The 24,817-nt window shown below is 39.2% G+C and overlaps 1 protein-coding gene across 6 annotated transcripts in view; it reads left to right on the top strand.

Annotated features, from left to right (window-relative positions):
• The first annotated feature begins 3,896 nt into the window (after window positions 1–3,896).
• Window positions 3,897–24,817, top strand: part of hap1 (huntingtin associated protein 1) — a 28,004-nt gene continuing 7,083 nt past the window's right edge. For 4 of the 6 annotated variants that reach the window (XM_069529763.1, XM_020084411.2, XM_069529765.1 and 1 more), the window contains exons 1-5: window positions 18,396–18,740; window positions 22,850–22,926; window positions 23,146–23,262; window positions 23,342–23,436; window positions 24,576–24,684. In XM_069529763.1, coding sequence (XP_069385864.1) covers window positions 18,539–18,740; window positions 22,850–22,926; window positions 23,146–23,262; window positions 23,342–23,436; window positions 24,576–24,684 — 600 coding nt within the window. In that variant the 5' untranslated portion in view covers window positions 18,396–18,538. Of the gene's footprint in view, window positions 4,014–7,355; window positions 7,500–13,691; window positions 14,046–14,408; window positions 14,598–18,395; window positions 18,741–22,849; window positions 22,927–23,145; window positions 23,263–23,341; window positions 23,437–24,575; window positions 24,685–24,817 lie in introns of those variants that run through there. The other 2 variants (XM_069529761.1, XM_069529762.1) reach the window with 2 other exon arrangements.

The raw sequence follows: 24,817 nt of genomic DNA on the forward strand, positions 1-24,817 counted from the left end.
ACAAAAAGACATATTAGATAATGTGTGTATGTGTCATGTGTGTTGTAATGATCATTTTTTCACCTACCTTGCCTCAAGAAGGAGAGTAAAATATGGGTCCTACTGACAATACCTGGAATTAAAGATTACTGACACCTTGAGTCTGCAAACCACTTTCTCAATGGATTGTTTGATGCATACAATATCAGGAAGTACCAAAAACATAATTGAGCCGAGTTTGTTTTCTCAAACCAACAGTTTAAATATATTCAGTTCACTTTTACAGAAAATCAAATACTGCAAATACTCACTTTGAAGACAGTGAGGTCACTGGGATTAGTATTTTGGTTAAAAAGACAAACTACATAAATTGTCACTCTTTCTGTTAATCAAGTGATGGATAAATCAAACTTTATAAGCAACCAAATATTTGCATGTTGGTTGCCTGAGTCAAAAGCATTTGGTGACACACCTAAGAATCATGGGTGTGTGCGTGGGAAGAACTATCTTTAAAGAACAAAAAACAACTTTGAGAGAGATTATTCGACATGTTATTTGACTTTTCTATATTCATAAATAGTTCTTTCCCAAACCTGTGCAAACAGGGCTTAATGCAAAGTTCAAACAGATCCCATAACTGCAACTGAAAAACACTACAGGCAGCAACAGGCATGTCTTTTTGCTGCTTACTCATTTCAGGTATGTCAAGTTAGGGAGAAAAATCCCTCCCCTTTTAGACACTGGTGGAGCATGTACATCATCACACAGGCAGTGTGTGTAGCTGCCTGTGTGACAGGCTCAGATAGGTCAGGTCATATTCTATGTCCTGCGCTGAGGCAAATGTCACGGCTCTTTCTAATGTGGCTATTGTGACAGTCATCGTCTGCGCCTGCTAAAAGAGACAGCGATGGGGGCTGTTGAGATGAGCTGGGCTGCTGCTGGTTATGTACAGTCGGCCATTATATCTGTAGGGACTGACAGCCCTTCATTTAAAAATAGCTTCAGGACTTATTGACCCTCATGGGCTTTCATATGCGACTTGAGGGTCCTGACGTTTATTTTGGGACAGTGCTTTCATATCCACAAACCTGACCATCTGAATCCACCTTTTGCTCTCAAAACTGTGACTCTCTCCTTTATCTTTGACTCGTGCTGTCATTGACTTGTTTTGGCTTCCTCACATTTTCCAGAAATAGCGGACACAGATGCTGCAGTAACATGAATGGTACCATTGTTTTTGAGCACAGCGGCGTCTTTATTTTTGAAAATTTGCCAGGAATTAACAGCGTGGGCAACATGTGGGACTGTGTCTTGCTGGGACCCTGCCCAAATGACCTGTCTTTTCATTTTCAGCACTAATTTAATATTGACTTTTTTTTTATAATGTGGACTTGTTGCTGTCCTGTTTTTTGTGTGTGTGTCAAACCTGTTCTGTCTCAATGAGAATAAATTAGAGTCTGCTCTCTTAAAATAACTGGACTCACATGTAGGGGGTTCCCCATATGTTCTTTCTCTCTGCCTCTTTTAAAACACACCATATTTTTACAAAGTCAGATAACTGTCCGGAGAGACTTTTTGGATATCCTGTAGGCAGGAGTCAAACGCATGTCTGCAGTGGTGTCTGGCTGACTTGGCTCCAGTCTCTCTGCAAACAAGCCACGAATCTCACTGTATGGTCAGGTCTGTCTTTCATTCCAAGGGCAGGAAACACTGATAGTATGATGTCCCTGCTTCACAATACTTGCCTGTTTTGCTCCCTCTAATGCTCTGCCGCAGGAAATGGCTCCATTGTCCTTGTGAGAGGAAGTGGCCTGGAGCAGACCACTAGCTCAGTGGGTTGATGGAGGCTTTTGTAAATTATTAATCATCAACTAGAAATGGAAGACACACAGAGATGGCAGTGTTGGCTGTCCACTGAGGAATATTTTTGATCAACGGACAGCAGAGCTGCAGTGAACCACCTGTACCAGGAGAGAGATACTCTGTACTTAGTGTATTAAAATATCATTGTGACTAGTATTTATAGACAGAAAACTTAGGTTAGTGTAAAATTAAACCTGGAACATTAAGTACAACAAATAAAGCTCTTTTAATGTTTCAATTTTGCTGGTTCTGCCCAAAAATCACAGGAAATATCAAACCTAGGATTTTGACCTGTTTGACAAGCGACATTGTACAGAGACACATTCAATCCATTAGAACATAATGCTATGGTTAGAAAAACTATCATTTGGATTCTGAATTATACTTTCATATCCAAGGCTTTCCATTTTTGGATTGTATAAATATATCCACTAAAGTTTAGGGAGACCTTTTAGACCAGGTGTTTACACTAAAACCCTTCAGCCCATTCATACTTTTACCACTAGAGGGAGACAGAGATTCACAATTAGTTTATTCTCAAGACCAGAGGCATGCGTTTCAGTCAGATAGTGTGTGTGTGTGTGTGTGTGTGTGTGTGTGTGTGTGCGTGTGCGCGCGCGCGCGTGTGTGTTTGATTGTTACTTTTATAGGTCCTTCCTTCATGCATGAATAGGACCAGTAGTCCTCTTGGGGACCAAAACCTGCTCCTAATGAGGCAAAACTTAATTCCGCTGGCCCTGGTTAAGGTCAAGGGTAAGATGTGAGTTGTGGTTATGGTTATGCATGAATTGGTTATGGTTAAGGGTGGGAAAGGTTTTGGTTAATCTGTCCCCAATGAATGGAAGACAATCCAAAGTCCTAATAAGGAAGCTGAGCAAGTGTGTACGGGTCTGCACATTCTTAGACAGGTTTGGTACATGGCTCTCTGGTTAAAATAGCCCAGCATTTGCTCCAGTCACATGTGGGAGTCCATGCTAGTTTGATAAAGTAGGTCGGTAGCTAAAATCACTACAGATGTTCTCACAAAGGCAACCATAACAATCAGACAGATCAGTTTTGTAGAGGACTGTTCCTCTACAACAGGCCTGATGAAGATTCTGTATGTAAGTAAATCAACTTCTGTGAGTTCTATTGCATCGGCAAGAGGATACAAACTTAATTTATAGCAGATTATAGTCTTTAGGATTTAAGGATGAGCATTTCTCATCTGCTGTTTATTGTGTGCAGGATCAAGTGTATGATCTGTATCAGATAGGTCAACCAAAAATATCCAGAGAGTGTGATGTGATTTCTCTGGCTTAAAATAATCTGCATGTGACCAGTTGCTGGTGTGGAGCCTTGCTCAATTTCTTCATGAGAGCCAATTACCCTCATATACATACAGAAGAACGACATGTTGGGCAAGTTAGGATAGGATAGGATAGGATGAGCGCAATGATTTCTAACTTCACTCTACACCATAGACTGTTAACAAAAATACTCTGCACACAACGTCCAGCACACAAACAATAAATAAAGTAACAGTGTATTATAGAACATTTTGAGGAGGACTCAATAATGAACACAAAAGGTTCAGTGTGTCAGATAGGTGAAATGGATCTATTGGCAGAAATTGAAACTAAAATAATCCAAGTGCCGTTATCACAAGTGTCTAATCTTCTAAAATGTATTGAATGAGTGAATTGTGGGTTTCATTACCCTAGAATGAAGCCTTTATATTGAAATACTTTATATTTATATCAGGATCTATATCTATGGAGGCTGCCATGTTTTGACATTAGTCAGACTGGACAAACTAAACACCTATTGAGTTTGTATGACCACTGTAGCTGCCACAGGTTCTCTGGAGATGATGGGCATTCAGCTGCAACTTCACCACTGGATCTGAACCTTTAACACACAGGCATGCTTAGAATGGGCAATGCACTGTTTATTTTAAAATGTAAAACAGCAAACATTAGTAAACTAGTCGATTTAGCGATTCAGCAAAAAGCAACCAAAGAGCTATTAATAATGTACTCTCTTTAAAACAAACCACTTCTGTTTCGCCGCAGAACTACGTGTCCCATGATGCCCCGCGCTCAAGATGAGCAAATGGAACTCGGAGCGGAGCGGCGGCGGTGACAGCTGAGTTCGGCGAGGAGCGCTACAGAGAGCACGGACACACTCAGGTGAGTTTCACCTCTTCTCCTTCTCTTCTCCTTCGTTTCCCTCTCGTTTGAACCCGCACTCAGCTGAGCGGTTCGACATGTTGGTGTTTCTGAGCGAACAAACTTGAGGGGGAAGTTCCGCAGCGCTCCAGCAGCAGCAGGGTGGGATTCGTGTCTGAGGGTGGAAGTGCTGATGACTCGGTTCAAGCTCTGTATTTAACATCTTAACAACACGGACAGTCTGAACATCTAACCACCATCTAACCACAACTCAACCACAACTCCGAGCTCACACTTGCATGTAGCTGTGGCTCAGTGTTTACACCGTGTTGTTTCAGCTGTGTGAGGAGCTAACAAGTTTATTTTGGGCTCTACCGGTTTAGCTAACTGTAGTGGATCTTTGATAATGTGATAGCTGCTGCCTCATTGTGAAATTTGTGCATGTCAAGTGTATTTGTACGAGACAGTTCAAAGTGCTTCACAAGGCATCGTGGCACATTGTAAAATCAACGTCAGGCAATACACTAATAAAAGAGCATGTGTAAAGAAACTGAAAGAATGACATCAAGATTAAAAAAATAAAAAACAACTTCATGGAACACCTTTCAAAACACAGTCACGAGGTGTTATGAGTTAGATGAGAAGTTGAAGGCAAACAGTTAAAAAGCAATCCCACAGCATGAGGACAGATACAGATGAGAACAGAGTCAAAACGAGATCAAATAAAACGTTATTAAATGATTAAAATAGACAGTAAGATCAGAACTAGGAGTATTAAGAAATAAAAGAGTGAAGAAAGAGAAACTAGTTATTATTTTTGATTAAGAATTGCAGCAGACAGTTTTCGGAGCTTGTTTGGAGCCTCTCTGTGGTTAGTTTTGACTTTCTGAAGTTTAACGATCAACTCAGGTCTTTCAGCTTTCTATCTCAGTTTACAGCAGAACCAACATGTCCTTACATCTTCAGACCCTCCTCTGTCAGAAACACTGGTGACTCCTTGAGGTTATTGAGAATCATCTGCTCATTGTTGTTCATCCTGCAGTAACAGTAGCCTGTGTATATCTACCATCATTTACACTGTAGAGTCAGACAACACAGACTGACAGAAGGTGAACCCTCTCTGTATGCACATGGGTTACTGTAAGCTCCAGGGTAATGAATGGGACCTTTGTGTGTAAACTACTGCACATTACTGTGTGTTCAACGTATTTGGTTGAGATTGAAGTATTGACATGCAGAGGCACACCTCTAACCCAAATTCAATCTGAAAGCAAGTTGAATTTAGTCTGATTTTAAAGATGGGAGTTAAAAAAACTCTTTATTTATCCTTTGTTATGTTTTGGTCACTTGTTCTTTCCCTCCTGGTTTAACATTTTTCTAAAGACACAGTGTTTAAAACCATCTAATCTGGTTGAGCACAAACAATCCATCTATCCATTGTCTATACTGCTTATCCTGTAAGGGTCGCTGGAGCAAATCCCAGCTGACAGTGAGTGAGAGGCGGGGTAAACCCCAAAGGTCATCAGCGTATAACATAAATATAATGTAAAATAATCCTCCATTAATATTAATTGATGTGAAATTTTGAAATTATCATGATGACTGATTTAACTTCATACTTCACAAAGCAAAGTAAAATCTAATTTCAGTTCACGGTCTGTTTTCATGTTTATGTAATCTTACTACATTGTTTCTTCAGTTTTGTCTTCAAAAGTAATTTTGCCTGGGTAGAAAAATGATGAAAAGGTTTATCAGTTTCTTCTCAGAGACTGAAAAACTAAAATAGGTACTGTATGAAAAGATTTAGTAGCTGACTCAGTTGCTCCAAACAGTGAAAGATTACGCTGATAAATCATTTTCTGTTCTTTTAATGAGTTTACAGAGTGTAGGGGGGGTTGTCAAAGACCAGATTCGGCTCAGAGAGTTCAGCAAAGCGGAGGAATGTTAAGTTCCTCACTTTTTGGAAACCATCTTGTGTGATGTAACTGAATATTTTAGCTGTTTGCTGTGAAATCATGACCGAATCAGGTTTCATGTTGAATACCAGTCAGTTTCTATTTTAGAACAAGTTAAGAAACCACAATTCCCTTTTTTGGTGAACTATACAAAAGACTTAAGAAATCCCAGTGTAAACATGCAGATCAGTGAGTTGTTGTTTAAGGTGTTGATGATCAAATAGTCTCAAAGCATGATGGCTATGCTGCATGCAATATAAACACATGCTTACGAAGTATTAACAGCTTTTATGTTTGTTTATTGTGTTCATTGTGCTCATGTTTCCAATTCTCTTTACGTTGTTTTGACTGAAGCAATACTGTGTGATTTTGTCTTCAGCATTAAATTAAGCCAGATTTAACAAACAGTAGTGGCCTCTGTGAGCAGCATGATACATTTGTTCTGATCAATCAATTGTTTTTGTGTATAAGTAAATGTAATCCCAATATTCATGTAAATCAAGGTCCTGTCAGTAGATGAGGTAGACACTGAGGACTCTTTAAGTATACAACACATCCTTTTTTTTCAGTTTCTTAAACACAGAGTACAGTTTAATGTTTTTTCCCCTATATTTATCCAAGTGTAATCTTTCAGTGTGAGAGCAGGACAACAGATCCTTGCACTCAAACAGTCCCTGCTAGTGCTTCTATTTGCTCTAACTCTACTAATAAGAAAAAACGCATAGGGAATAATTGAATATCGAATATTGAATATCTGAGTGTGAGCTTGATTGAATTTAATGGTACTGTTGGGCCTTGGTGCAGAGGTATGTGCTCTACTGAGAGCCGCTCTGGTTTGTTTAATACAGAGTCTGGAGCTTTGCAGTAACTGCTGCAAATTATGTCTGATTTCTGTGGGGACAAGGGAAATCCTGACCTTCTTCTGTGTAACTATCACCTGGACACCAGCTGACTCACAGACCACTGTAGGGCTGTTTCATCAAAAGCAATATAACAAAAGTCCAACATATATATCCATATAATGCTAATGCATTGTGTAGTGAGGAGGTGTACCACATAGTTGATCTACCTCAGATGTGTAAAATGTTTTACTATTTATCAAGTGTTTGTCATTCCCTGCTCATAAAGAAGAGTTTACATCCACAATCTTCACTCAGGAGCAAAAAACAGTCGTTAAACTTTACAGAAATAATAATAATTCGACATTTATCGTGGCAATTATGGATATGAACTGATATGAGCATTTTTATCATCTAGTCCTAGACCACTGTCTTTTCTTACTTTTAGGTCACTTATCTTTCCATTGTGACTCAGGCAAACACCACAATAAACCACCACGCCTTTTCTCCACATGTCCCTCCTCCTCCTCCCTCATTCCTCCTTCCGCTCCACCTCCACACTCTGACAGGACACACTCAGGACAGGACAGAAGCCGGCCGGTAAAGCAGCACTAGCGGCAGAGATAATTTAATTTGATGGGGATACACTAAACAAGACAGTACCCTCTCCTGCACAGATCATCACATGCTAACATAACCACTTCAGCATCACAGTAAGTAAATCTCTTTCAGCTTTTTAATCAGTTTTATAGCTGCTGGGCTTGTCTAATGTTATTAGCATTTTAGCATGATCTCACTGTGTTTGCTGCTTAACTCTGTCTGTGTTGATTAGCTTTGTCAAGAACAGAAGCCTGTTTACCTTTTTATTTTTCTGCCATATTTTGCACAAAAACATAGATAACGTATGCATAATTTACAACAATATGTTATCCAAGTCCCCTGATTATTTTTTACATTAGTTGATCAGTCATGATATTTTTTTAATTTTGCTTTAGGCCTGTCTCTTTGAACCAGCCTTGCTGATTAGATGTCCGGAGGTGATTTCTTTTTCTGTTTGGACTCTGAGGTCTCAAGTTTGTCTCTGAACTATCAGGTGTGACAATGTGTGGGAGACTTCCTGTTTTATTTTCTCTGTTCCTTCGGAACCTATTGTTTTACTTTGGTATGAATGGAGTGCTTATTCTTTAACCCTCCCCAAATCCTGCTTTAGGTCTAAATGGGGGCACAAGAGCATTTGATTTTTCTGATGGGACTGTGAAGTCTGGAATATTTTATTTTAACCTTGCTGCTTGATCTCTCGGTAGCATGTCTGTTTTAAAGGTCATGGTAGTCAGTAACTCAGCAAACTGACTCTGTGTTGCACACATGCATAATATTTAACTCCTGACTTCGACAAGTTATTCCTCAAAAATCTGCAAGGTGATTGCGTTGGGAAGTTTTATGTGTTCCTTTATAAGCTCTTTAAGCTAATTTATGTGACTGGATGTTGAGTGAAAAGAGTACATTGTTCCTGCAGAGAGTGAGTGATAGTTATTTGACTTTTTGTGACCACTTTCTTTTCATGTGGAGTTGCTGTCCAGATTTAGATCTCCCAGTTGTCAGGGTGACATTCTTGCTCTGATTAAGGTCTCCTGTACACCGGCTTGTTGTTTCCCATGCTGCTTCAGCTCCTGTTACTATGTGTTTCCTATTAGTTCTCCGACGACTCATGCGAACACCATACCCATTTCATTAGTCGGTTAATCACGAATTGGACAACTGATTATTTGATTGTCACATAAAAATGTGTGTGGCTTTATCGCTTTTCATATTCATCAAGTCAACAATATTCTTGGATTTTGTACCATTGGTCAGACAAAACAAGCAATTTGAAAATTCTTTTTTTTCTTATTATTTTATTTTTCACTTTCTCACTTTTTTTAGAAACATGACAGACAGATCTATCAATTTGTAATCCTTATAAATGTTATTATTAGTCAATAATAGGTATTTATTCCTTGCAGTTGCCATTTTCAAAGTGTTCATATAAGCTGCTGCATCTTTATCAGTCCCTTTCCAGAGCTCTTTAATGTGGCCAACTTCAATATTTGTTTTGTATCTGGCATCACATCCTGCCTTTTGTTATGGTGTAGGTTTGTGTTTGCATTGTGCAGACCTCTGCCTGATGGTAAAACATTATAATTCAAATTATAAAACATATCCGCACACATGCAATTTTAAGAAAGACTACGTTGGCAAGGCTTTCCTGACTGCCAGATCTCACCTTTTTATCTCAGTTTGTTTTCTGATTGATATCACAATATGACTCATATAACTGTCCTGTAATAGGAAGCTGGTCAGATCGGGAATTGTTAACCAAACAATTCTCCTAATTCACCGTTATGAGGAAGTCAGGTAGTTCAGAGCAACTGTCATTTGAATCATTGAGAAGAGTAGCGTGGAGCTGGTTAGTGATGAATCATGATGTTGTAGGCTGAAGCTTTTTATACAAGAGGTAGTCATTCAAGTTGGTAAACCACTGTTTTCTTTCTAAACATTTTACAACTCTGTTTATTGTTTAAATTGGAGTAAAAAAATAAATAGCAGTTAAAAATAGAACTGTAACCTGGGCAGTATTGCATTAGTTGGCATTACAGAAAGACACGTATTACTTGTCAGAAATCGTATTGCAGTTATATTGGTCCATAAATGTCTTATGACCCAGTGTGTGTGACTGTACGTGTGCTGAGATCGTGACCTGATGCACATCTGCTTATCTAACACAAAGATGATGCACTGCTGGGTCATGTCATCCTCTCAGTTGGTTAGGATCAAATATTTATTTCCAGCCTGATGTTCTGAACTTGGTGTTTTCCACAGAATTATTGAACGTGGCTCAAGTTTCAAATAATGAGGCGAATGCATGTGGCTTGTTCTACGTCCTCTAAGCCTGTTTGAGTTGTATTATGCATGAAGTTAAAGGTAGGGTTGGTAAGTTCTTTCTGAAGCTATTTTCATACTATTTGGTGAAATCCTCTTCACGTCAATAAACACAATTATCTATAAAGAATAAAAAAAAGCAGTTATCTATGGCCTTTGCAGGACTGTAATAAAAACGACCAATCATTTCAGTCAGTTAATAATGAATAAAAAGACACAAGCTAGTGAGGGAGTCACTGACTAGTCAGCTGTTCATGTGATTTTGCGACATGCAATCACACATATCTTGTGTCCTTTATTCTCTAGTACCTTGAAGGCCTCTGAGGTGTTCTGCTAGAGTTAAAAGAGGGTAGGCCTTATTCAAGTATCAAAGCAGTTTCTATTCAACATTGTTAACTTTCTTGTTACATTAATAGCCTTGGAAAACAGATGCACCCCTCTGAGTATATGAAAACAAGCTCTTACTGCCTCCTCACAGTCTGAGGTGATCCCAAAAAGTTCTTACTTTCCTCCTCATTCCCTGTAACTAATGATACAAAAGATACTTGTAGTGAGATGTGTTCAGTAAAAACAAAGGAAATGCAGGACACCAAATATTTATTCGATGAGTGAAAGGTTAATATTTCAAAAGAAAAATGGTTTGATTGCAAATAAATGATCTCGCACTGACTCACCTTTCTCTTAACTTGTTAGCTCCTGTCAAACTGCATGAACTGAGCAGCTTGGCCATGACTTGAGTGCACGCATTAAGATCACTGTTAATAAACTCTGAACAAACGTGACCTGCACTATGTAGGTGTGGCGGCTGGGACTCGTCAATGCAAATGATGTAATCGTTCATGACAACAGCACGTTCACGACAACAGCAAGTTCAGCTCTTTGTGCGCAGCTTACGGGTTCAGGGTTCTGTGAACTGAGCCCTGGAGTGTTTACTTGCTCAAATACTGCAGGTCACTTTTACAGTTTCAGAAAGGAAGCTGCGGTCGGCATCACCACAGTCCAAGCAAACATTGCAGTAGTCTTAGCAATTACTGGAGTAAGTGCTAAAATTGATCTAAACCTGAAGAAACACATTTTGTGCCTACATTTTAACATGCCAATTTAGATATACATGCTCCACTATGAGAAATATGTCTGTTAACTTTAAAAAGCATTTGTTAAATGGATCTCTTAGTTCCTGGACCGTATGTAATTCCACTACATACATTTGTCAAATTCAGAGATATGGTATTGTGCATGAGTCTTAATTTTCTGATATCTGTGGCTGTAATTTCCTGATATCTCTATAGGTTAAAGATGTTAACTCTGCTTCATTATCCCAACCACAGAGGAGGATTTGGACTTTGCTGCTTGAATGAACTACTCAGAAGTTTTACTGTTTTCTGAGCAGCTACACTCTCAGAACATATAATAAAGAGTCTTTTGTCTTGCAGAAAGTCACTCATTCAATCTGTCACTGACAGACTTGATAAAAAGTTATATATATAAAGTATATTTTATTTTACTATTCATTCCTAAGTACTAATACCCAGGTTTCAAATGGTCCCCTCCTTTAACCCCTTTAGTGCAGGGGTATTCTCTCCCTCCCCCTCTTCCCTACCGCCCTCCATCTCACTTTCACTCCTGTGTGCCTCTGCTCACGTACACACCCTCCTGGCAGCACATTGTTTGAGTACCAACGTAGAGCTTTTCAAACACCTTTTACCTCTGCAGAGTTCAGCTCCGATCCAGTCCAGGGTCCAAGGTCAGGAGCATGCAGGGTTTTTCTGCTTTACAGTTTCAGTTCAGACCTGACCTCAAGCTAATAGCAAGCATGAAGCAGCTGCCTTTCTTACTGTGATTATTTTTGTTACTGTCATGTTGATTCTGGTTACAGTAAACTCTCAAAAATCCCTGATTGCATTTAAAATCTGTTTTGACCATCTCTTCTGTTGCTGTTTCTGAATGCGGATGTGCGCTAATCTACTGTGCGGCCCCATTATGTTCTGTATGAATGATGCTGTGGTTGATTGCTCAGCTGACAGTTTGGGTTTTTTCCCATCTGGCATCCTGCCCAGCACAGTTAAAAGAAAAGAACACAAAGGAGGGAGAGAGGGCTAATAACCATGTCCCCCTGGTGTCACCCCTAAGTGGCTGACAGGGTCTCGCTCGGTTGCATGGCTAACTAACCAACAGTGTGTTTCACTAACTGCTAAATTAGACATGACAGGGTGTTAATGTGAAAAGCTTGGACATGCCTGTTTTTCTTCTTCTGTGAGTGGATAGCTTTTGTTTTGTATGCATGGGAAATTAATTGATTACACAGAGTGTCTATGTGATGTAGGCATGTGAGAACCTTTACTCTTTACTCACCCCTTGCATACTGTAGATTTACTGCCACTCATGGTCCGTGTGAAGGGGTGGAATATAAAAGCTGGAGTGCATGTGTGGCTGCTGTGTGGATTCTTGTGGAGGATGCGTGTTGAAGTGCTGGCTGCAAACCAAAACACTCAGCTGATTGGATGGACTGTGCTGTGAAGGATGAAGGGAAAATAAAGGGCCCGCTGGTGGTGGTAGTGGGGGCATTATTTCATGGGTTGTCAGGTGGGTGTGTTGTGATGTGTACACAGCTGCAGTGTGTGTCATGTGCATTTGTGGTCTGGGCTTATAATGGCCGTCTAGTAGCTGTTACTTTAATTAGGACTAACTCTTTGCCCTCTGGTCGGCTTGTTTTATTACTGCAATAACTGGTTCGAGGTATCAAGTGTCCTTTTGTTACCTGCCAAGTTAATGAAGCCTGTGTAACTTCAGTTTATGACAAAAGCATTATTCCAACAATGACACACGCCTATTTGAGCTGTTGGAGACTGTCTTAATGTGTCTTTATTATCTATATAAAAACAGTTAGATATACACAGGCTAAAATCTTTGTCATGAACCATCCTCTGTGTATTTTGACTGAAAATGCATTTTTTGTTTCAATGCTTGTTGTTTCGTGTTGTATATTCCCACATGTATGGTACCTTTTAAAGAATGAAAATAAGGTCCATAGAAACTAGGAAAAAAAAAGACACTTAAAAAAAACCCTATTTACTCTTTGCAAGACAAGAGACAATGTTAGGAGGACAACAGTGGATACAGGCCAGTTACTAGAATGGTATAACTACATAGAGCGTGTGTGTTTTTGTATATAAATTTAATTGTAATTATTATTTTAATTATATAATCAGGCAAATATTGTCAATGGTATTTCAACATATCCAGTTCTTGTGTGTATGTGACTTGGCAATTTAAAAGAAAAGGTGGTATAAAAGGCACATACTTGGTCTGTCCAATACAATATTTAGTAACATTTGCTTTTTCCTACTTAATACAACACGTTCTCGTTGGCCTTAGCTGTTAGCGGTTCTGTGTGGTCCACTGAGCCTGTTCTATCTCTTGCTGTGTATGGGACTGTTCCAGTTATGCTGAGGAACCTGATCTGTGTGTAGCTTCAGGCTGTTGTAACTTTATATATGTGACCTTGAAACACAGACAGGGGTCCAGGCCCTGCTCTGTCTTCTAGTGAAAGGCTCTTTGATCAAACAAAAGGTTTGATATTGGGAGTGTGGATCTTATGAATAATAAATGAAGTTTAGAAGCTCATTCAGTTACATAATTAGACGTATTAGGAACCATGGTGAAGGTAACAAGTTCAGTGTTTAATGTGTTAATTCACACAAACACACATGCACACACACACACACCAAATCACATTGTAATATATCTGTGGCAAAACCAAAACTTTCATTATATTCATACAGAGTAAAAGTCAAGCATTACGTCAGTTTCTAATCTGGATTATTGAAATCTGTCCTCATATCAAATTAAAGTAGTTGAATAAAGTAAGATTCAGCAAAATGATTTTACACTGCTACACAACCACTGCATTAGAGACTTTTCTGCTCATAGATCCTTTAATATTTGATTGTTTCCTGTCCTCTGTCTCTTCCTCTTTCTCTCTGTAGTCAAACTCTCCAAGGAGCTTGAGCCCAATGCCCTGGGAGCGTTTGTTATCTCCCTGAGCCACCAGGGGGCCTCAGTCCCACAGTGGCACAGCTATAGCTTTCAGTTTTTCTTCATCCTGAACCCTTCGGCCCCAGTCAAGCTGTCCCACCCTGCCTCCTCGCCATCCTCTTCTTCTCCTCCCTCCTGGCCCCCACAGGCCCACCTGGACTCCCAGTCAGCCATCTCCCTCTATGAGGGGAGGGGGGATACGCCGGGGTCTCTGGGTGTGGACCCCCAGCCTCTTGAGCTTGCTTCACAAGGGAACCTCAGGGACCTGGGACGACGGCCCTGTCATGATGTGTCAACTTTAACAGGTAGGTCACATATGATACCTCGAATGATCTTCTACATGTGGCTCAATTGATCTACAATTGAGAACTAGATGTGGGTACTTACATTAATCAGCAGAGGGCAGTGTGTTACTGTAGATGGCAAGCATGTTAACTAATGATTTTCTAAGTGCCCCTTACTTTCTGTGTTTTTCTTTTCTCATCCACAACCCCCCACCCACCCACACACATACACACACACATACACACATACACACATACACACACACACACACACACACACACACACACACACACACACACACACACTCACACTCACACTCACACACACACACACACACACACACTCTCTCTCTCTCTGAAACAACGATTACACCCCACGCTCAGACCTTTGTTCAGACCTACCGGAGCTGGAGATAGTGAGCCTGTTATCAGAGGCTCAGCCCAATTACACTCTGCGAGCAGACAGCGTGTTTGGGTATGACAATGACGACTGGCTGCACACACCCGTGCTGCCACCAGAGGTCGTTCTGGGACTTAGTCACGACCAGATCGAAGAAACATTCAAGTACTTCCGTGAGTATTGTTTCATTTCACACATAAGATGCTGTATTGATGGATAAATGTGTCACTATTTAATTTAATAATTACACCAAATATATAGACATTTCCCTGCAGCTTCATTAATTGATTTGTTTGTGCTGTGTTGCTCACTAACTGGGCTCCATGTGTAAATCATTTTTTTGATATTAAGCATGGACAAAATCCCACTATATGTTGCTATCCTGTAAAAATATACAGACTGTAACTCCTTGTTGTCACGCTTAGCAAACCAAGCTATATATCCTTACAAGGAAGTAGATATGATAATGTAGGGATTGTCCCAATAGTTCACCACCTTAGTAATTTATAAATTAAGTTTAAGGTTTGTTAAAAGTTAGGTTATTGTTTATTATTTGTTACTTTTGTGAGATGGTAGCTTTTTATGATTAAACTAATTTCAAATTAAGTTGTGGAGATAAATTGGATATCTGCATTTTAACAAGTGTTTTTAAATGATAAAAAATACCTATATATACAAAGACAGTATTTTTAACTAGTGAAACAGTGTTTGCATTGTATTTAACAAATAGATTTTCGCTAATAGTTGCAGAACTGTTTTTGATAACATTTATCTGTTGTGCTGTACCTCGTCCTATTCCAAACCATCATCACCTAACCCTCCCTGAGCTATTCTGTTGCAGAAATTCTCACTGCATGTGATTTCTCTTTTGTGTTCTGAAACCCCCTAACCCCATTAAAAACAGGATGACACAACCACAATACCCCAACCAATCCCAAAATGATATAGTGATTGTTTTATTTAAAGTTAGGGTAAGATGCATGATTTGTAAACAATACATGTAAATTCTTCCTGCAGCATGTGTCGCATTTGGTCCAACTAAGACAGTATACATAGTACATGTACATAGTATCAAGTATTTACTCAAGCAGTTGGATGATACTGCTTTGTTCTTCATTCTCCTATGCACTTCAGTGTGTGTGTGTGTGTGTGTGTGTGCATGTGCGTGTGTGTGCGTGCGTGCGTGTGTGCGTGAGTGTGTGCGTGCGTGCGTGTGTGTGTGTGTCCTCCCCTCTTCTCAGACACATTTGTGAGTCACAGATGTCAAATGTCAGCAAGCCGATTAACCTGTCGTCACTTGGCTTCCTTAACATTTTCCGCTGCAGCTCCACAGATGGCTCATCCTCATGGCCACTCGGACATCGCATTGACATTGTTGGCACATCTGTTGCTGCAGCAACACAGACAGGGTTTATGATTAGATGCATAGATTTTCTAGACCTGTGAGACGTTATATGGCAACCTCACCTCACCTATGACCTTTTGAAGGTGGAACATTTGTTAGTTTTGGTAAATCCTCTAAAAGACTGAGGGGCTTGACATTCATGATGCAAATCCAGTAAATCAGTGGTTTGTCCAGACACATAGAATTCAGTTAATATGGAAATATCAAATTTTTTTACTTTGCAGTCAGACAGTATTTGAAAAGTTTAAAAAACTCTGCCATGTGAATTTACTCATAACTACCTCTTTCGACCTTCAGTTTGTTTTCCGTATCAATTTTCCATATACATTAAGTATAATGTTTCTTTAATTCTAGATTTGCTTTATTCCTAAAGACCTTGGCTCAAGATTTCATGAGATTGTTTGTGGCTCTGTCCTCACAGTGTTAGAGAGCCTATACCCAGGCAATGCCAAGCCATGTGTTGTTATCAGACACGTTATCAACTTGACTCCTACAGCAGCAGAATGTTAATGTTGCTCTGCGTCTGCTGGGTGTGTCTGTAGAAAAATGTTTGCACACATATTCCTTATACAGCTCAATAAGGTTGGTTATTAAGAAAAATATTGAGTGTCTCACAGCATGTGAAACCCAACCTGCATTTTTCTTGCCTATAATATGATTATGAAGCGAATAAAGTACCCGTCACATTTCATTGAGTAGAAAATTATGAGGAAGCACTCTATTTACTTTTAGATCCACACCCAAAATATAATTAATGACAAGAAAAACCAGTGAAGGAGCAGCCTTCATGGGAAAATGCTTTGAATCAGGTCAGACATGCAGTGCACCAGAGGAAGCTCACTTGTCTTGTTAAATTATAAACACTGTCCCGCAGCGTGTGTTGCTCTTGTTGTTGAGAGCTGTTTGCAGACAGTGAGGAGAACACGTCTGATCTTTAATAAATAATTACTTTTCATGCATCAGAACAGTATGAGCACTACGTGATTCTCGTGCAGGTCTGTTTTTCTGTACTTTGACGCTGTGGGCCAAATCTGCAGTTAACGTGACAAATGACCTTCAAGGGTGTTGTTCCCTCAAACAAATATTTCACCAGTGTTATCAGATCTCAGTTTACACAGATTTGTACAGGTGATGTGTGGTTTAATTTGTATTCACAAGGAGTTACAGTTAGCAGTGGGTTTGATTCTTTTTTTCGTACTCTGCTGCATTGCTTTTCTTTTTCAAATTTCTCTTAATGCATATGTTGGTAGATTGTTAATATATAAGGTAATCCCTATAATCATAGTGATATATTTAGAGGGGGTTGAATCAAAGAACTTTAGTGTTGATTGTATTGCTGGTGGGGACTCAAACACGTAGCACTCGCCTTTGCTTGTCATTGTGGGCAAAGTTCTTGAGATATTACTTCCTCCTTTTTTCAACTGCTGAACCTTTACTTATGTTGTTGCAGTGTTGGCCTGTTGACGTCTAAGTGTTTGTTTCATTTGACTGCAAAGACGGAATACAAGAAGAAATTGGATAGCACAAGGGCAAAGTTGCATCCAGTCTCTCTTGCGTGCATCATTTGATGTGGAAAGAGTTTGTGAGTGAAAAATGGATGAGGAGGTTAATATTTGATTTCAACAAACTGCTGTGTCTGGGGTCACTGTAAAGACATTGAACCAACAAAGACAGGACGGTGATAAAGTGGTCTGTAAATGACTGTCGTTCATTGTAGCTTAATCCCTGGAAGTGATTTGACTTTGATCAAAATGAAAATGAAGCTGTTAAATACAATTTCTGGGGGTTTCCAAAAGGACTTTAGAAAAGAGAAAAACCATTTACCATAGAATCCATAGAGAGCAACCATCTTATCCTCAGAAAATGAATAGTTTTAATTAACTAGATTATTACAATTACTGGAAATTGTGCAGAAATTGGCTTTAATAGCAATTTGTTTTATTCATAATGGGCTTAATCTTTACTGAAATTCATTGTTATTTTAATATAGAAATGTGTTTGAATAGATGGTCTCAAATGCCTGAGACTCTCTAATGTTAAAAAAAAGAAATTATATATTTTTTCCTCATGGTTTCTTCACAGTAATCTCAGCCTTTATTGATTCTGTTGCCCCCATCAGACCCCTGTGAGGTGGGAGTGGCTCAGTCTGCAGCATTATTACGCAGACCCCTCTCTCTGTCTGGTGTGACGTATGTATAGAATTAGAGCAGCCATTGGCACAGGCGGAACCTACCATCTCCATCATATCAGAGGGGTGGGTGGTGTTTGTGCAGCATCCTTTTTTTAAACAACAGATTTCCCATCCTGAATATATTTTTCCATTTATAACCATTTTATAATATCTTCTTGTGCTTGGACAAAGCCATTTGATCAGTAGCAGCTTTGGTCGCTCACAGTTTAGATTTTTCTTCCTCCTTCACCCCTCCTCCTCTTCCTCCCCTCTTCTCTTACCCGGTAGTCCAACGTGGCCAGGTGAACGGAGGCAGGCATGACGACAGATGGCCCGTACAGTCTGGGGGATTATTTATTAACACCAAGCAGCTCAGATTCTCCTGCACACACAAACACAGGTGTACACACCCACTCACGTAGACCAGAGGACTTTGTTTTTACATATACACAGGCCAGCAGGGCGATGGCTGGGACACAGCTGCTGAGACACAACACAGCCAAGACGCAGTAGAATCAGAAGAGCAAAGGATTTAACTAATGGACGGAGACACAGAGGGTAGTTTCTCTGCAGTCACCATGGAGGTGTGGAGCTCCTCTGCATCTGAGGAGGAGGAAGAAGACAAGAGCATGTCCTGTCTTGTGGATGGAACAGTGCTGAAGGAGAAGATATGCCTCAACAGCAACAACAATAACAATAATAACAACAACAATGAGGGTCTTTGCAGGGAGGTGACACAAGGTGAGATAAGACAGTGCGTGATGTTCCAGCGGAGGTCAGGTGTTTGTTATCTAAGTGCTTAAATAGTGCTCTGCATGCAGTGCAGGAGCAGTGGTGTCATTGAAGGTGCATCTAGTAAATGATGAATACCAACAGAATGTCTGTATTTGCAGCTCTTGTCACAAGGATGCTTTAGTTCAACATTTAAGTGTCCAGAGAGGTGTTAAGTTTTGTAAATGGATTGAGCTTGAATGTTTTCTCTTAGTGTGGTGAAGGTCACTGAGTCTGTGTGTGCGTGTGACCACAGGCTGCAGCAGCAGAATCAAGCCTATGTACATAAAAGCATTGTGAATCCTGGTTTTGCCTCGTTCAACTGTGGTTAATATATGGAGGTCAGACCGATAATTTAGGGAACATTATTTTAATGCCACAGTTTCTGTTTCAATGCTACAGTTTGAATTTCTTTGCCACTGACATTATTCTATTAGAGGGCTATTTTTCAGAATTTGAAAGGTAACATTGTTTTGGAAGCATAGAAAATGAAATCTTGTCTTTGTGGTCTGGGGTTCAGAAGGACACAGAATGCAGGTACATTAACTGTGCTGCTGCCCTACTTTCGATCATGTCATTTGAGGGTATTGCATGTGGATGGTGCAGAACAGTTTGACTTGGCACGTTAAAATCTGTTTATTGATGCATCTGCTTATATTTAAGAACATGATTGTATATCTCAGATTCTAAAGTTTTTTTTTTGTTTTAAACCGAGCAGTCAGTGTCAGCAGTGACTCCCCTCTATTCCTCCTCTGTGCAGAGCGTTCTTTGTCTGAATGGGCATGTGGCTGGTGCCTGCACGAATACTGCGACACGGGCACCCCTCCAGAATGAAATGACATTCTAAACAAATTTGCAGCCTTTCTGTTGTGCAGAAGGATAATACATTTGATAAATGGTCAGTGCACAGACTCTTCCGCTGATTTTAGCTTTTACTCTTTATTGTGTGCTTATGTTTATTACATCTTTATTGTTTATTACATTCAAATCAAGCACTAATTAGTGATGAATCTGGCTCAGAAAAATGTCACTACATCTTAATATATTTCCTTGTGTTACACACACTTAAGATGCTTTTTTACCACTCTAAAAAATGTCTACATCTACAGTAAGAAGCTCTGCGGGACAGATTTTTGCTTCTGCCAGTTCTGCAGAACTATATAGATCAATAGAGAATCAATGTGAATCTTATTCTTGGCGCTCATCCATGCCTGTCTGATCCCCACAACATAACGTCATAAGTAAAGCCAGCAGGGTTCATCCACGGTAAAAGTGTTAACTTCTTCCTCCTCTGCGGGTTAGCTGCCAGGTTCAGGTTAGCTGCCTGGATTTAACTCAGCACCAACTGTAAAAGCATCTATTTCCTTGATCTGCAGTGTAGAGGAAATGGATCAGGTATTTCAGATGGTGAGACAGTTTAGCTTCTTATGACAAATTCATTAAACTGCAATTCAGAATGGATTCACAGTAAATGTACAAGAGGAAATTATGCTTCATTGACTAAGAACAAAAACTCCTTGAAAAAATTAAGCAGAGGTACTTTTATAGTAAAGTCCTGTGGCAGAAGATGGATACTCTGTGTTGAGTATGTGAGACCCTGCTCAGTTACAAGACAGTACCTGGAACCGTTTTGTGCCCTGCTGCAGACTTTACTTTTAAACACATGATCTGCAATCCACTTTAAGGACAATAGGATTGTAGGAAGTTGAACTGTTATCTGATTAACCTTTGTTGATTTATATAATGCAGACTAAAAGGTATTTTAAACTAATCATTAGTGCTCAGGAAGACGTATATAATAATACTTATAATAATGTGTAATTTAGACTGTAATGTACTATTAATTTGCATGAATGGTAAAAATGAGTAAATATCAATAACCAGTCAGCGAGTCTCATCATCAGAAATAGACATGTTGACTCTGATAATGGTTTATTTCAGCTCAGTGTCCATTTAGTAGCTGTTGTGGAGCTTTTGATCATATCACATAAACTTTATCAGTGAGGTTTGCACAGCGGTCAATGAATTGTATAGTAGGTGTTTAAATTGTTTGTTTTCTTGTGTGGCATTTCTTGATGTGACTGTCACATATTCAGACAGTTTTAATGTTATGATTAGACCTGAACTAGCATGACAGTAACCCTGAGGCCGAGTCTTCAATTGGGCAATAAATGCTCACCTGGATTTTTCCCCTCTGCAATGTCTGAGATCCACCAGTAGAGCTGTTCTATCATCACCACTGAGCAAAAAAATTAAGCTCTATGATTTGTCAGGAATGTCACCTTTGTGAACCAGATTCACATTTAACAGTAGTGACAATAACACATGATGCTCCTTACTGTTCACTGCCTAGCTATTAAGGCTAAAACCTTGGTCCCTGATTTTTTATATAGGTTAAAATACTTTCACTACCTTTTTTTTTTTTTTCTTCTTCTTGAATCATTTTTGCTTCTACATTTCTCTTTGGTGAGCATCAAAACATGACCTCTACCATACTGTAAATCACCCCAGAGAGCTATAGACCTTATATAATTCATGTGCAGCTATAGCGTACAGTGGAGTAGTTCAGCACAATGTTTCCATTAGGCTGATTAAACACTGGTACAGATATCCAATCACTGTTTCCTGGCCAAATTCAAGTGCATCCATCTAATTACTTTGCAATATGGCAACTACCTATCTAAGTCCAGCTAAGCTTTCTGCTGAAGTAAGCATTTTCATTCAGACCTAAACACAAGTCCAAGTAAATACTCATCATTAAAAAGAGATGAGTCGGATGTTAAAAGACAGTTTTCATCTTAAGTCATTGAGTTTTGTACCCTCGTGGTTAAATGCACTTATTGTTAGTCGCTTTGGATAAAAGCATCAGCTAAATGAAATTTAATAATAATGTTACTGCAGGCAGCTATTGATGTGAGTCCTTGGTGTATGCAAAACAATGTGGGTAGAATGTGGGTTATTAACATTAGCAAACTACAAATCAGCGTTTGGCTCATGTTCAATGCTTTAATTGCTTTAATTAAGAGCCTGTGTACGTCAATACCAGATCTGTCTGAACTGAGTACATAAACAAATGTAAACAAAAGTAGCAGGTCAATGGACAATCACTGTTATCCCCTATATGCTGTACATGTCCTGCTGGTGTGAAAACTCAGTTTAGACCTGTCTCTCTCGTTGAGCTATATCGGTATTCAGGAGAGGAGGCCTTTATTGGCGTCTTATCTGGGCTAACAGGGATCAACCTAAGAGGATCAGTATCTGGCTGACTACATGGAGAGGTTGTGGTCTGAAACTCTGAGCAGAAGTGTGCTCTGTATACTCGACACACTCATTCATAAAAACAATACTTTCAGAGTTTCCACCCTGGCTGTTGTTACAGGTTAATATTTGATACTTATTTTGTGACAAGTGCATGTTAAAAAGCATATGCACTCTTTATTTCACTTTGTTTACATGATCAGGTAATCTATGAAGAATAATCCAGTTTTAAATGTTTATAATCCATAATCTATGTTCAACAGAGATATATAAATTGAACAGAAAACACAGGACTTTACAGCACTGGATGAATGTATTGATTGGCAAGGTAATTGATTTATTGAAACCGATCACAACACTTAAAACGATAAACCTATAAGCGGATATAAAGCACATAAAACTCTATTCTTCTCTCCAAATATTAATAATTTATTAAATAATAATTGAAAAATACAATGTCCGCAAATTGTGTTCAGGGCCATAGCATTTGCGATATGGATATTCGATGTGTTATGAATACAGGTAAATTGCATGTAAAAGGGCTGTTACCTGATTGTGAGAGGTTTCAAGGTCTTTTAATGTGACTTAGGTCAAATTTTTTCTAATGCCGGTTTTTTCAGTAGCTTATATGACAATAGAAACCGAGGAGGCGACCAGTCAAAGTCAAAAAGCTTCTCTACTGTCTCTTTAGTGTTCACCACATCTCTTGTCTCATAGAAACCAGTTCATGAGGCTGTTGTTGCACTGTGTCTATACTTTGTGCCATCTCCAGCTCTGTCTCTTCCTCCATTCATCAAATCCCTCTCTCCCCCCTCCCTCAGTGCTGTGCTCAGACAGAGTGGGCCAGGTCACCAAGACGTATCATGACATTAAGGCAGTCACCCACCTGCTGGAGGAGGTAAGAGGGAGACACTCAGCAGATGAACAGGATTAAAGAGGATTAAACTTAGCTGTCTCACTGACATTTACTGTTTTATCAGTCAAAAAACATCTCTGCAACTGTGATTTCCTTACTTAAACTCTTATTGTGTAAAATATGTTTTAGAAATGTGTGCATGGTGGTAATAAATATATTTTAATAAATATAATAAATGCTGTACTTTGTATCACTTTGCAGAAAGAGCGGGATCTTGAGTTAGCAGCACGTATCGGTCAGTCTCTCCTGAAGCAAAACCAAGAACTAACGGCACGCAATGGAATGCTGGATGAACAGCTTGAAATTGCAAAGGAGGAGGTAAAAACAAACCTCATGACACCCACTTACTGTTATGTTACAGTCTGCTGAGCTCAAGTGACCATGACTTATTTTCTAGATTGCACAACTTCGACATGAGCTGTCGATGCGAGACGACCTCCTTCAATTCTACGCGAGCACTGAAGAGACTGAGAACGCAGAATCGCTCTCACCGTGAGTGCAACACGCACGTTCATGTACACAGAGGTTGAGGAATGACTGCCATTAATATTGAGCTCATTGAAAGTCCAATTCTATGATTTAGTCTTAGAACTGTAGATACAGTATCCTGCAATATATACTACTTTTATGCATATATATATATATATATACTGCTTTTATACATATTTATATATATATATATATATATATATATATATATATATATATATGTATACTGCTTTTTATTACACTTATTTCCCTTTCAGAACATACAGAGCAGCCTCCTCCCTTTAAATAAACAGTAATTACCTGTTAATAATTTGCATAGTTCAACCTTGGTCTCTGACAAACCTTTTGGTTTTGGTTCTCTTCGTTCTGTTTTATTCTTGTTATAACTTAAAATGGTATAAAAGTACTTTTTACTGCAGTGCAGTGCATTCATAAAACAGGTGATAGTGAAGACCCTTTGCTCTCTGAAGTGAGCAGTGTTTTTTCACCATCACACTGAAATGGTGCTTTAAGTCACACATGCAAATATTTGAGTGGCGAACCTTCGCATCCCATTCACTTTCAATCAGTGCAAGCAAAGGGAAATAACATTTTTCTGTGGAAAAGCAAATTGCAGGGTGGTGTCGCATGGATTTCAACTTCAGTGAACTTTGACCTGTATTGAATTTGTGACTGGGCCCTTACCCTGCTGCTCAGTACACTGAGTCTGTGTGCAAGCAAACACATTAGAACGTTAGAACATCTCCACTGATCCTCTCAAAGTTTCCTGCTAAGCTCTCTACTAAACTCCTTCCCATCAGCAGTTAATCATCACCACTATCCACTGTTGTTCCTCTTTTCATTTCTTCTCATTATATCTACTCAGTCAAAGCTTTTTTGTTCAATAACTGATTTTCAGATTTCAGCTTAATCATTGATTGTTTCTGTTTTACAACCACAACATGATCTTTATACACAGCCATTAGACTTTATTTGTAAATCAGTATGAAATAATTTGAATATTGGTTGATATAGGAGCTGAGTATTTGTGTATATATATACACTCTAATTTAAGGTCATGCATGCTTCCTATGGATATATTTTTTTAAAGAATGAAAAGGTGAGTTGTTCAATAAAGACATACTTTTTGTTTTTTGTTGCAGGATTAAAAGGAATGAATCGTGCAGTTCTCTTACCAACTTTGTCCACTTCGACTTCCTGCAGCAGAAGCTGAAAGTTTTAGAAGAGGATAACCGGAAACTAAGATTAGAGGTATTTAACATGACAGAGTTTCCACATGGAATAAAATGAAAGGAAAGTTGCTCATTATTATTATACCCTAACTCTTCATGGTCAGTATAATGTAGCTTTGTTTGTAACCCTACATAATACCCTGGTCCTTGAA

Source organism: Paralichthys olivaceus, chromosome 8 (genome assembly GCF_024713975.1).
Source record: "Paralichthys olivaceus isolate ysfri-2021 chromosome 8, ASM2471397v2, whole genome shotgun sequence".
Taxonomy (NCBI): domain Eukaryota; kingdom Metazoa; phylum Chordata; class Actinopteri; order Pleuronectiformes; family Paralichthyidae; genus Paralichthys; species Paralichthys olivaceus.